Source organism: Squalius cephalus (assembly GCF_949319135.1).
Source record: "Squalius cephalus genome assembly, chromosome: 15".
Classification (NCBI taxonomy): Eukaryota; Metazoa; Chordata; class Actinopteri; order Cypriniformes; family Leuciscidae; genus Squalius; species Squalius cephalus.
The window spans coordinates 3,262,501-3,275,412 of NC_137136.1; the positions used below are offsets into that span (position 1 = coordinate 3,262,501).

The 12,912-nt window shown below is 38.1% G+C and overlaps 2 protein-coding genes across 2 annotated transcripts in view; both read left to right on the plus strand.

Moving 5' to 3' along the window:
• LOC307172356 (leukocyte elastase inhibitor-like) overlaps positions 1–4,684 on the plus strand; it is a 69,592-nt gene extending 64,908 nt beyond the window's left edge. Inside the window, exon 9 of the mRNA XM_079894669.1 lies at positions 4,206–4,684. The gene's annotated coding sequence lies outside the window, so the exon portion shown is untranslated. The remainder of the gene's footprint in view (positions 1–4,205) is intronic.
• On the plus strand, positions 344–4,684 carry LOC307172351 (leukocyte elastase inhibitor-like). The gene is made up of 7 exons (XM_079894665.1): positions 344–640; positions 1,904–2,080; positions 2,683–2,844; positions 2,931–3,048; positions 3,275–3,417; positions 3,506–3,673; positions 3,766–4,684. Exons 1-7 carry the CDS (start codon positions 575–577, stop codon positions 4,168–4,170), a joined length of 1,239 nt encoding a protein of 412 aa, XP_079750791.1. The 5' UTR covers positions 344–574; the 3' UTR covers positions 4,171–4,684.
• Positions 4,685–12,912: the final 8,228 nt, after the last annotated feature.

Genomic DNA, 12,912 nt, shown 5'->3' on the forward strand with positions numbered 1-12,912 from the left:
CGAAAGTTGAATGAACGAGTACTTATTTCTTTTCTATTTCTTACAGGTTGAGTTGTTGTTGCCCATAACACGCTAGCATTCTGCTAATGACGTCAGCATTCTGACGTCATTGACATTTTAAAAGACTTTTTAAACCAAATAAGTGACTCTAAAAAAATCTAACACCCAGCAATGTGTAATTTCTTTGCATCTCCTTTCGAATACAACATTCAAATTACTAGACAAAAAATTATATCCTGAGAAAAGTGGGTTTTGAGGGGTATTTCGCCATAGACCTCCATTCATTCTGCACTCGCTCGCGAGCGCCCCCGCATGGATAGAGACGTGTTACTGCAACCAATCCAGAACCCGGAAGTAAGCAGAGAGTGCCAATTCTCTTCCTATTAGACATTCTCTGGCGGCGTTCACATATCGCGCCTAAAAACGCATAGAAAACGCTAGGCGCGTATGGAACGCCGTTGGGGACAATACCTATTATATGCAACGCGTGAAATTTGGACGCATTAAGGATAAGATAGGAGTCATGTGATCATGTGATCATTTCAATATTTGCCTACTGCCTCCCTAATACCGCATGGTGGTTGTCAAAAGTCTGGAAACCGACACATTCTTAATTTATAGAGAAAAAACTGACTTTGAGGTAAGAAAGTAAATTTTTTGACCAAGACTATTTTTTGTCTAGTATCTAAACTAGTGCAGATAAAATAGTTTGACTTATATTAGATTAAAATGTAGTTTCTTAGGCAACATGTGATGCAGTTTTCCCCTGCTAATTTCAAACCAGTATGCTAATACAGCTAGCTAAATAGTGACTGACAGGGGTGGGGTGGGTTGTAACACTTCTTGAAAAAGTGTTACAATACACACACACAGAGAGAGAGAGAGAGAGAGAGAGAGAGAGATTGTTTTTTGTTAGAAATTATAGTATACTGAGATTTATACTATAATACAAGTATACTGTTAAAGTTTGTTCAAGTAGACACATTTACATATACACACACACAAAAGTTAATCAGAGTTCTGTTCCAGAGAGGGAGTGAGACATTGTTCTTTTATGTCAATAAACCTGTTTTTGAAGCATATCTTATAGTGTGGCATCCATTTTTGCTTCTTTTGTGTAATTGTTACAACTTACCCCAGTATGTGTTACAACCTACCCCGGTATTGGGGTAGGTTGTAACGAAGGTACACCATGTATTTGACACCAACTCACGAGGTCTGTGATATTCTTGTAGAGGATTGAATTGGTGCCATTTGTAGTGAACACATGTGGGTACTTTGTATAACATTTTGAGAACTCTAGCTACAAAATTCAGTGAGTTACAGTTACTGAAGCAAAAAGTGTTACAACCATACCAGATCTCCCTATCCTTAAAAGGATGAGTTTTGAAAGATTTCGCTTTCCTTGGTTACGGCTACCTTTTCACAAATATGACTTGATATGAAGGAAAGATATTGTTTTTACATGCTTTTCCGCTTCAGATCTGCTGTGAGATCACGTGAGGCGCTTCCTCTGGTACGATAATAACATTTTAGTGTGTGATGCGCCACGATTTTCAAATCTTGTAGTCAATGTAGTGTGAGCATGTTTAAGATTTGAGGGAAGAAAATCTGCAAAGATTCTGCTGCAACCAGATTTTACAATCGGTTAGGATTTTAAAACTCCTGTAGTGTGAGCCAGGCATTTAATGGAACAGATTTGTAGTTCTGAATGTGTAGTGATTAAAATGATGCAATCTGTTAAACAACTGTTTTGATTTTAAGAAAACTGATGTCATTTGAGAGATAAAGCATTGATTGACTGTTTTACTTATAATGACAACTGAACTGAGCAATGCTGTGTTTGGGATTTAATTATTTTCACATTGTTATTCTGATCATCTCTCTCTCTCTTACTTTCTAGTTTGTGAAAATGGAGCCTTTGACTGCAGCAAACACACAGTTCTCCCTCAACCTGTTCAAGAAGATCAGCGGAGGAAACGCATCAGGAAATGTGTTCTTCTCTCCTGTCAGCATCTCCTCGGCTCTGGCCATGGTGTCGCTCGGTGCAAGAGGAAACACAGCAGATCAGATGATTAAGGTGATCTCACACTTATACTTTTAAAAGAGGGTGACGAGAGTGTAGACTGAGACAGAGGGACCAGAGAGTGACCAGAGAAATTCCTTAAATGATTGCATAATAATTTCATGTTTAACAAGTTATTTTTTTCCATAGAAATAAAATGTTTGCAAGCTGTTTAATTCAAAAAATGTAATCAGATTTTAAAAATTATCCATAAAATGATCCCATGATGGGAAGGTTCTATATTGATGGAACCCTTTAAGATTCTATATAGAACCTTTTCTTCTAAGAGTGATTATATTCCAAGTTTCTGTATTTCCAAGAACTAACATTCAGAGAAATGCAACATTAAATAGTGAGCAACAGTACATTTAAAAGTTCATTCACAAACAAGAAATTGTGTTTCCAGACTGAGACCCAATATGTGTAATTTGAGTTCCAACATTGTATAAACAGTAAAGTGCCAACTATTATAATCACTCTTTTCTAGTGCATTTTTTATTTTTTTATTCATTCTAATGGGTATTTAAGTAGTACATTCACACTTTTGCTTATTTGCTTATAAGTTATCAAAATAGTGAGATTATCTTTATTAATTCTACCATAATAATGCTGTGTAGGTCCTGGGCTTTAACAATCCTCCAGTAACCGGACAAAAACCTGAGGACCAAATTCATTCCAGCTTCAGCAAGTTCATGAGTGATCTGAACAAACCAGGAGTCCCGTATGTGTTGAGTCTCGCCAACCGCCTCTACGGAGAGCAATCCTACCAGTTTGTTGAGGTAAGACTCGGTTTATTCACTGGAGGTTCTGGAAATGTTCTCAACTCTAATATCACTTCCACCTCAATCGGTTTGCTGTATTTCAGAAATTCCTCAATGACGCAAAAAGCTACTATGAAGCCGGACTGGAGAAGGTGGACTTCAAGAACCAATCAGAGGCTGCTCGTGTCAACATCAACCAATGGGTGGAGACAAAAACACAAGGTGAAATCCAGCATAAACTTATTCTCAATTTCAAACTTACTCTAAACTCTTACAAATAAAAGTTATTTCATTTCATGTTTTTTGCAGTACTTTAGTTTCAGTGAAAATGTCTTTTCAAGGGCCATGTTTGGCTTCATGGGTTCTTGAGTTGAGCTTTATAGTAACAATATCAAACCAACCAGTTAAAATCACTGCTCAAAGTGAACAATGTCCATTTGTATTTTAGAGAAGATCAAGGACTTGGTGCCACAGGGAGCCATCGATGGGATGACGAAACTGGTTTTGGTGAACGCCATCTACTTCAAGGGAAACTGGGAGAAGAAATTCCCAAAGGAATCCACCAGAGATGGGCAGTTTAAGCTGAACAAGGTGAGATTTCATGCTATTTTTAAAATGATTTTTAACAGTCATGATGAAATCTGAGAGGTTATAATGTGTTTCCATTTATGTTTGGCAGAATCAAACTAAACCAGTGAAGATGATGTATCAAAAGGAGGACTTTCCTCTGGCCTTCATCCCAGAGATCAACAGTCAGGTTCTGGAGCTGCCGTATGACGGGAAGAATCTCAGTATGTTGATCATCCTTCCTAACGAGATGGAAGACGACACCACTGGCCTTCAGAAGGTGATTTGAATGCTTAATTATGTTTACTTGTGGAGCAGTTTTCATTTTGACTATTTCAACTATTTCTCTGACATGTCTCTCTTATTATCCAGCTTGAAAAGGCACTGACCTACGAGAAGCTCATGGAATGGACCAAACCAGAAGACATGCGTCAACAAGAGGTTGAAGTGTCTCTGCCCAGATTCAAGATGGAGGAAACCTACGACATGAAGAGTCTTCTGATCAGCATGGGAATGGAGGATGTTTTCGACCCGCAGAAGGTGAATCTTTCAGGCATGTCCTCCAACAACGACCTGGTGGTGTCGAAGGTGATCCATAAAGCCTTTGTTGAAGTCAACGAGGAAGGAACCGAAGCGGCTGCAGCCACCGGTGCCATCATGATGTTTATGTGTTATATCAAACCGCAGGTGTTCAACGCAGACCATCCTTTCCTTTTCTTCATCCGACACAATCCAACCAAGAGCATTTTGTTTTACGGACGCTTCTGCTCTCCATGAGTGAGTCCTGCTGCATGAGACGCTTCCAGCTATAGGACAACTCTACTAGAAATCATTTGGTTTAAGAAAAATGTATGTGCCAACAGGGTTATTAACATTAACTAAAACCATAAAAAAAGATTTGAAATAAAATAAACATTAACTGACATTAAAATAAAATAGAAAACTCTTTATTTCAGCTTGTTGCGAAGACACCATTTCTCAGTTTAAATTTAAGTACTCAAAATAAGTAAAACTGAATAAATTAAATAAAATTAAAAATGACTTTGTACACAACAAAATTTCAAAAACTTTAAAATGAAAACAAAATATTAACAAAAACTATAATAGTATATCAATGATACTAAAATATCAACTGCATCGTTGCTTTTTATTGAAATGATGTGTATTCGACATTGTAAAGATTTAAACTTTCAATTGAGCATTTTCATTTCTATAACTAGTGCTGCAATCAGTCTAAACCTCACAACATTTAGCTTAGAAATAAAATAAAAAAGATACGTTTACATTCAAAGTAACAGACATTTTATCTCTCTTTACATGCACAAGCTGGATAAGTGTTAACATGTTTATGATCAAAGAAATGAAATGCATTGCAGTCGTCCTGAGTTTCATTCAGGTTTTGGGTTTGGACGGGTCTCTTCATGCTACTGTATATGTAATCAAATCTATCATTTACCGAAACATTTATTGAGGCTACATATTATGTGTAAGCATTCAATGTAACGGTATATTCAGCATAAATTAAATACATCTTTACAATTATTCAATAAAACCTGCTTTGTTTGAGTTTTTACTTGTAATTTAATAAAAAACTGCTGTTACAAATAAACTGTGGTCAAACTCTCTTTCTGAAAAGGTGTGGAAAGGGGTGTCACGGATTTAGTCAATGTTAAATATCATGTGAATGCGCAAAGTTGTATTTAGTAAGAAAGTAAAAAGCAAGCTGTCACTTGTCAGATGCTACTATCCAAAGTGGTTTACAGTATTTCAGTGACAATGTAACTGGAGCAACCTGATATTACACACACACACACACACACACACACACACACACACACACACACACACACACACACACACACACACACACACACACACACACACACACACACACACACACACACACACACACACACACACACACACACACACACACACACACACACACACACACACACACACACACACACACACACACACACACACACACGCTCACACAGTGACTATACATTTCAGTATAAATATAAAGTTCCTTTAAGCGGGAACAACTAAAATACTACTGTGAGAAGAAACCCCTTTAAGCCAAAACCTGAAATCTTTTGCAAGAACATCTTGTGGTTTGCAGGGTCATAAATAAAAATCTACCACAGAACCAAAGACACTCAGATTACACCAGCTCTACTGTATGATGGTGAAAGCATGTTTTCACAATTACATTCCCAAACCTCATACAGCCACACCCAAGATGACACAGTTCTGACATAGCCTACCTTTATTTTAACCAGTAAGTACCTTCACAGCTGTTTTAATGAACAACACTGGCCTGACGGGCAGATATATGCCTGTAGGATATATGAATAAGAACATGAATATTGCCATATTTTATGTCTCAATGTAATGGGAAAATATTTCATAGAAAACATGTCACTAAGGCTTGTATGAAAATTAGACAATTCGCAGAAATTATCACAGCAAGTTTTTTTTTTTTAAATAATAAACAACTCTATCATACAACAATTTTAGGAGCAATAATCAAATTCAGTTAAAAATGCAGTCCAACTTGCTCTCCCCCAAGCATCATGGGAAATGGCATGATGAGGACACAGATTAACCCTTGTTGGCTTATATCAAATTCTATTAAGTAAGATTGTAGAATATTACTGTCAAGTCAAGTCACCTTCATTTATATAGCGCTTTTAACAATATAGATTGATCTATAGAAATATAGAAAATCATTCAACATTCTAAAAATGTTTAATGAATTATATTTTAATTTTTTTTTGACTGAGAAGTAAGAACCCCCAATGCATTTCAGCATTATTCCATCCAGCTGACAAAAATATTCTCTTAGAATGTTTTGCTAACGTTCCCATTAATATATTAACATGCTATTTCTGAATTATCTCTGGGCGTTCAAAACGTCCAGTATTTAAATGTTTTTTTTTTTTTTTTTTTTTCTTGGTAGAGCAAACCTTTAAGAAACGTTCTATTTTGTAATTTTGTAAACATTACCGGAACATTACTTTAATGTTCACTGAACTTTCTGAAACATACATTAAAAAAAAAATTCCAAAACCGTTTCAGAAATAAAAACGTTCTATGAATGATATTTAGTCCCCCCAACATTTTTTAAAGCTTTAGAGCTAAATCAGTTTGTTTACCTGGCGGTCTATTTTCCCATTTTTCAAAACAGTTTAATTCAAACCCTTTCTCCATGTATTGCTGGGTTTGTCTGGCAAAACTTCTGTTGAGAGACCTTGAGATACTCCCGTGAGCTCTGCATGCTAGGCTGTACCAGGAGAAACATTACTCCCCAAACATGCTTCTTTTTCAGACTTCAAACTGAAATCTTCAGTCTTCAGTGCACATAGTTTTACAAACAATTGTACTTTTTTAAGAAACCTCTTTCCTTTTTTATGACTTTTTATCTGGCTATTAATAGTTGTTACAACATAAGATATCAATCATCCTTTTATTATAATGTTTTGCTTTTATTTTATTTTTCTTCCTCGCTGCAATGTTTCCACATTTGAGGCTCTCTAACTGTAGTTGTTTGTCAAATGAAGCATATCTTTTGACCTCGGTTAAAAATTCCAACTTGGAATATCTTTTGCACAGAACTGCTAAACTTTTTCTCAGAAGCAAGGTATGTTTTTATTTTTATTTTATTTTATTAATTGATATCATATTGTATCAGCATCAATATTCAAATTTCCTAATGTTTTTATCTCATTAGTCTAGTTATAATTGCACTAGATACTTAGAGTAAAGTTACTGACAATACAGCAAAAGTGAAGCAACACTTTAGTGACTTAAATCTCTTAAAACATTTTATTTTAAGATTTACTTGATTTTCCATTTTATTTGTTTATATTTGTATTTAAAATGTGTAGTTTTCACTCTTGTGTTTGCCTGTAAAGCGCTTTGAGAAAGCAACTTTTAAAGGTGCTATATAAAATAAATGTATTATTATTAATACTTGGGTAAAGCTGGTTCCCTTTCGAGGGAACTCGCGATGCGTCAATGACGCTTTGGGAACGCTTCTGCGTGATTGCGTCTGAAGCACCTATGTCAACTAGTCCAATGGCGAGAGTGGGCGTCACGGGCGGGTGATGTGACGACCAGGAAAGGATAAAGGACATCCGGTTTAGAACCGCGCTAGCTTCTGTGCCTCAGCAAGCGCTCTGTGTTATACTGTCTGTGTTATTTATTGTTGTCTGTCACAAGCATAGATATTATGGCGAAGAACATTACAACCTTAGATCGTGTGTTCCTCCCTGCCCTCTGTCTTTACGGGTGGGGATACACACGATGTATGTGTTGTTTGTTTGGAACGGAGCATGTTCTGTCAGCGCTCGAGGGTGCTGACTACGAGCATTGCGAGTTACTATCGTACTCGCTCCGTTCCCGCTTGTCACTCTTTGAGGAGGGTGTTCAGGCCTGCGTTCCTCGCAGTACCGACCCCGTGTTGCCGAGGCAGCACGGAAGTTGGTATTGTGGGTTCGCAAATGGATCTCGCGGAGAGGTTAGAGACGGGCTCCGCCTTTTCTCTGCTTTTATCCGGGGTATCCAGCGCTCTCTCTCTGGGATCGGAAGCCCGCGCCGCGGCTTCTTCCGTCCTGGTTAGAGAGCCCACGGTGTTTCAGCAGTCTATCTCTGAGGAGGTAGAGTGCTGAGCATCGATGCATGTCCACAACCATAAGGATATATAATATATATCCAGACAGGAGTATGGGGAGCAAACAGCTTTGGATTGTGTGTTCCTCCCTGCCCTCGCTTCATTACGAGTGCACACACGCGGTTCATGTGTTGTTTGTTTGGGAGTGTTCATTATGCTCACACTCAAATAGATTGTGACTCTTATCAGATCCGAGGACTGGATAGTCAAAATAGATTTAAAAGGCGCTTACTTCCATCTTCCCTCAACAAAGGAAATTCCTGAGGTTTTCTTTTGGGGGCAAAGAATACCATTATCGGGGGCTTCCATTCGGTCTAACTCTATCACCCTGCACGTTCACGAAGTGCGTAGATGCAGCTCTGGCCCCGCCAGGCTGCAGGGCTACGCATTCTGAACTACATCGATGACTGACTGATTCTGGCGGAATCAGAGCAGTTAGCGGTTCGGCATCGAGATGTCGTCCTCGCTCAGATGAAGAAATTGGGGTGAGACTCAATGCCAAGAAGAGTGTGCTTTCTCCACTACAGAGAACCACTTTCCTTGGTGTGGTATGGGATTCAGTCACGATGCGAGCCATACTTTTCCCGTTCGTGTAGCTGTTATCCTCACAACCACAAAAGAGTTGAAGCTAGGCCAGTCACGCACTGTGAAACAGTTCGAGAAACTGTTGGGCCTCATGGCAGCAGCGTCCAATGTGATACCCTTTGGCCTACTGTACATGAGACTCTCGCAGTGGTGGCTCAGAACCAGAGGGTTCTCCCCGAGGGGAAACCCACTTCGTACGATCAAGATCACGCAGCTGTGTCTCCGCGCCTTGGTTATATGGAGGAAATACTGGTTCCTTTCCCAGGTTCCGGTGTTGGGAGCTCTTTGCCATCGAGTTGCTATCTCGACAGATGCTTCCCTCACCGGCTGGGGAGCGGTATTGGGAGGCCGCTCATCTCAGGGCCTGTGGAGGAGTCATCATCTTTTTGGCACATAAATTACCTGGAGATGATGGCAGTCTTTAATGCGTTGAGACATTCCTCCCAGACCTGAGGGACCATCATGTGCTTGTCCTTACAGACAACACGTCAGTGGTCTCTTACATAAATATGTAGGAGCAGACATCCTGTTGAGGCAGGGGCTAAGGCCCGGGGAATGGAGGCTCCACACCGAGGTGGTGGGGCACATTTGGGGGGTTTATGGCCAGGCACAAGTGGATCTGTTCACGTCTCAGGATACGACGCATGGTCCACTTTGGTTCTCCCTCACACACCCAGCTCCCTTGGAGCTGGACGTTGTGGTATGGACATGGCCGAGGCTACGTCTGTACATCTCTCCCCGATTACTCCGCTCCAAGGAGTTCTGGAGAAGGTCCGCCGGGACGGAATAAGTCTACTATTTGTAGAACCTTACTGGCCGGTCTGATTGGTTCTCAGACCCGGTGTCTCTACTCAATGGCTCTCCCTTGGAGATTCCAGTCAGGAGGGACCTTTGGTTTTAAGTGGGAGGGGTGACCATTCACCCCAGCCCAGATATATGGAACCCGTGGGTTTGGCCTCTGAGGGGGCCAAACTCATTGACCTTGGTCTCTCAACTGAGGTTGTGGAGACCATACTTCACTCCAGAGCTCCTCCACGAGGAAACTTTATGTATTTAGTGAGGGGTTTTCACTTCATATTGCGGGTCTCTGGCCCAGTTACTGCCCGATTGGTACAGTGCTGGAGTTACTGCTTGCTTGTTTTTCCGCAGGGTTATCCCCTTCCACACTGAAGGTGTACATGGCAGCCTTAGTGCCTACATGTCCCTTTTGGTGGTATTTCCCTGAGGAGGGGGAGAAAGGGGGGGGCCTTTGGTTGTTTCCTCCGTGGTGATTTTAGACCAGGACAGGAGTATGGCGGCTTAGAAGCCTTATTATATATATGTAGATATCCCTGTAGGGTGTGATATGCGGCAGGCTGGTCCTCTCCGCTCACATTCGTAAGGTTTTGCAACTTCGACCTGGGTGCTTCCCCAGGTTCTCCAGTTCTCTTGTCTTTGTTGTGCAGTATTCACACAGACAGGTTCTGGTTCGTATGGCGTGTTGGGCATTCTCGTTCCCAAAGAATAGTTCCCTGAGAAGGGAACGAGACGATGCGTCACTTTGCCATACTTACTACATCCCTGTGATCGACTTGCTTCGGCCCTTTTCGAAGCTAGCGCGGTTCTAAACCGGATGTCCTTTATCCTTTCCTGGTCGTCACGTCACCCGCCCGTGACGCCCACTCTCGCCATTGGACTAGTTGACATAGGTGCTTCAGACGCAATCACGCAGAAGCGTTCCCAAAGCGTCATTGACGCATCGTCTTGTTCCCTTCTCAGGGAACTATGGTTACAGTCGTAACCTGAGACGTTTTATATTCACACATTTGGCACAAACTACAACACATTTTTTGTTTTTCTCTATAGAACTCGATGTCTTTCACATGGCTGCTTTAATTGCACTAACATTTCAGCTTATTCCTCTTTAGTTTAATCAATTATATTTTTTTCTAATATGTAAATATGCTTCATCATTTGCTAGCAATAACATGCTTTAATGTAACTCATTAAAAGCTATGTATTTTATGCGTATAAACCACTTCAGATTCCAAAATCTAAAACTCTTAAACTCAAACTCGTTAAACATTAATAATCTTTTGTATATATACTTATTAAATCCTCAAACTTGAATTCCTAGGCAATTTTAACACTTCTACAGCTTTTAAACAGCTTTTGCTTTATTGAGTCCTCAAGTAAATTATTAAATCTAAATTTAACTGTCCAGGGTGTTTCCTTAGCTATCTTGAGCGGCTGGAATGATAGGCATTTCACTCCTTTAAAACCTTCTGCCATTAGTATAATAGTATTAAAAAAAAAAAAAAAAAAAATATATATATATATATATATATATATATATATATATATATATAGCCTATATATACCTAAAAACAGCTTTTCCTTCTTTCAAAACTTCTTCAATTAGTATAGACCTCTCTTATCTAAACGTATTTATTAGATCGATTTTCAATCTGTTATTCTTAGTTTCTCAGATGTGAATAAAACATCTATCAGACTTTTTCCTCCAGTCCAAAACATTGTATCTTGTCGCTAACTTAAACATTCCATTTAATAATACTCTTTGAATTTACTATTTTCAACAGCTCTCCTAATCTAAGAAGTTAACAATATAAGTTTTTGTATAAATTTCTGTATAAAAATCCATACTTCATGTAGTTATAATTCACTTTTTACTAATTATAGCTCATCCTTCTTGCTTATCTGTTCGTCCGACTGTTTGTACAGTATTTAATTTAATTTTATTTTTTTTTCTAATATTTATTCTTATTTCCTTTATTTTATTTTATTCTATGTAAAGCACTTTGAATTACCATTACGTAAGAAATGTGCTATGTAAACTTGCTTTGCCTTGCCTTATCTTGTTATTTTAATAAATGAATTAACAATTTCTTGCTGCTAGCCCTTAATTCCATAATTTTAAATAAATTATATTCTCTTACCTTAGAGTAGCAAAGTTTTCCTGTAGAAAACCCGTTATAGTTCAGTCTCGGTCACATCTCCATTTTTTAACATTTATCAGCGTACCAAGCCCTGTTCTAAGTTACTGAAGTAGTTATCATTTTCTCTGCTGTAGACATTATTTAAAATTTTGTTCAAGACTAAAGTAGCCTATAAAATATGAAATATTCTATTTATGTTTGTTTGTTTGCCCACTTATTTAATTTACATATTTATTTATTACTTTGTATTATTCATATTATTTAGTTATTACTATCTTTTAATTTTTGTGATCTATATTTCTCTCAGTAATCTGTCATTATATTTGTCTTTATATCTAAGACAGATACACGTTTGTCTTGTAGTGAAATCTCGGCTCACCTATATGCATTTTCTAATGCTTTAACCTCCTGTCAGCATAGGCACTATATAGTTATGTAATCTTTAACTCCTACCTGTCTATTTATGTTTGCAGTACGACTTGACATCATTTATAAGTCTAATATTCCTGCTTATAAATTATTCTTCATTGATTTTTGGGTTAAAAGTCATACTAGCATAGTCAAAGTCCCAGTGTCTTTTTCCATCTCTTCTTCTGGACTCTGAAACTTCTCTTTACCAATATTAACGCTCTCTTGTCTTTTGGAGTTCTTACTGACTTCTTACGGTAGTCTCGCTTCAGAAACTAATTTATGTTTTTAATGACACTATTACTTCTAAAGTTTTAGTCACTTTTCTACTTAAAACCTCAGTAAATGGGTTCCCATTTTAGACTGGCTAACTTTATCTCTGTAAGTAAAATTTCTGTAGGCACATGTTTTTTTTTTTTCTTCTTTTTTTTTCGTTTTTCTCTTAATAGCATCCTACTTTATTTCTTTCTATCAGAATATTTGTATTTAGTCCTCTGTTTTTACTACATTAACCTCTGACTAATCATTCAATATTAAAAGTATATATTTGTTACATTTAACATAATATTATTTGATTACCTGCTTTCACTTTCTGTGTTGCGTATCAGAGGTATTGGACTTTAACTCACCCTGACTCTGTTGTAAAACTCTCATATGGAGGCATGGACGGCCGAGAGAGTCCTTGCGGGACATCTTTTCCCATTTCTAAAGTTGTTACTCTTTGCATTGTTACTTAACAAGTTTATTGTTAATAGTTTATCTCCCATTTTCTTCATTGTCTGTTATTTGTAATTATATCCCTTCAATTACCATTTTTACTCCATCATAAACTATTATAAATAAAGTTTACCTGACTTATTTTGTTGTCAGTGCCTCCCTTAAGTTTTCATAACTATCGTTTTACAGGTCTTT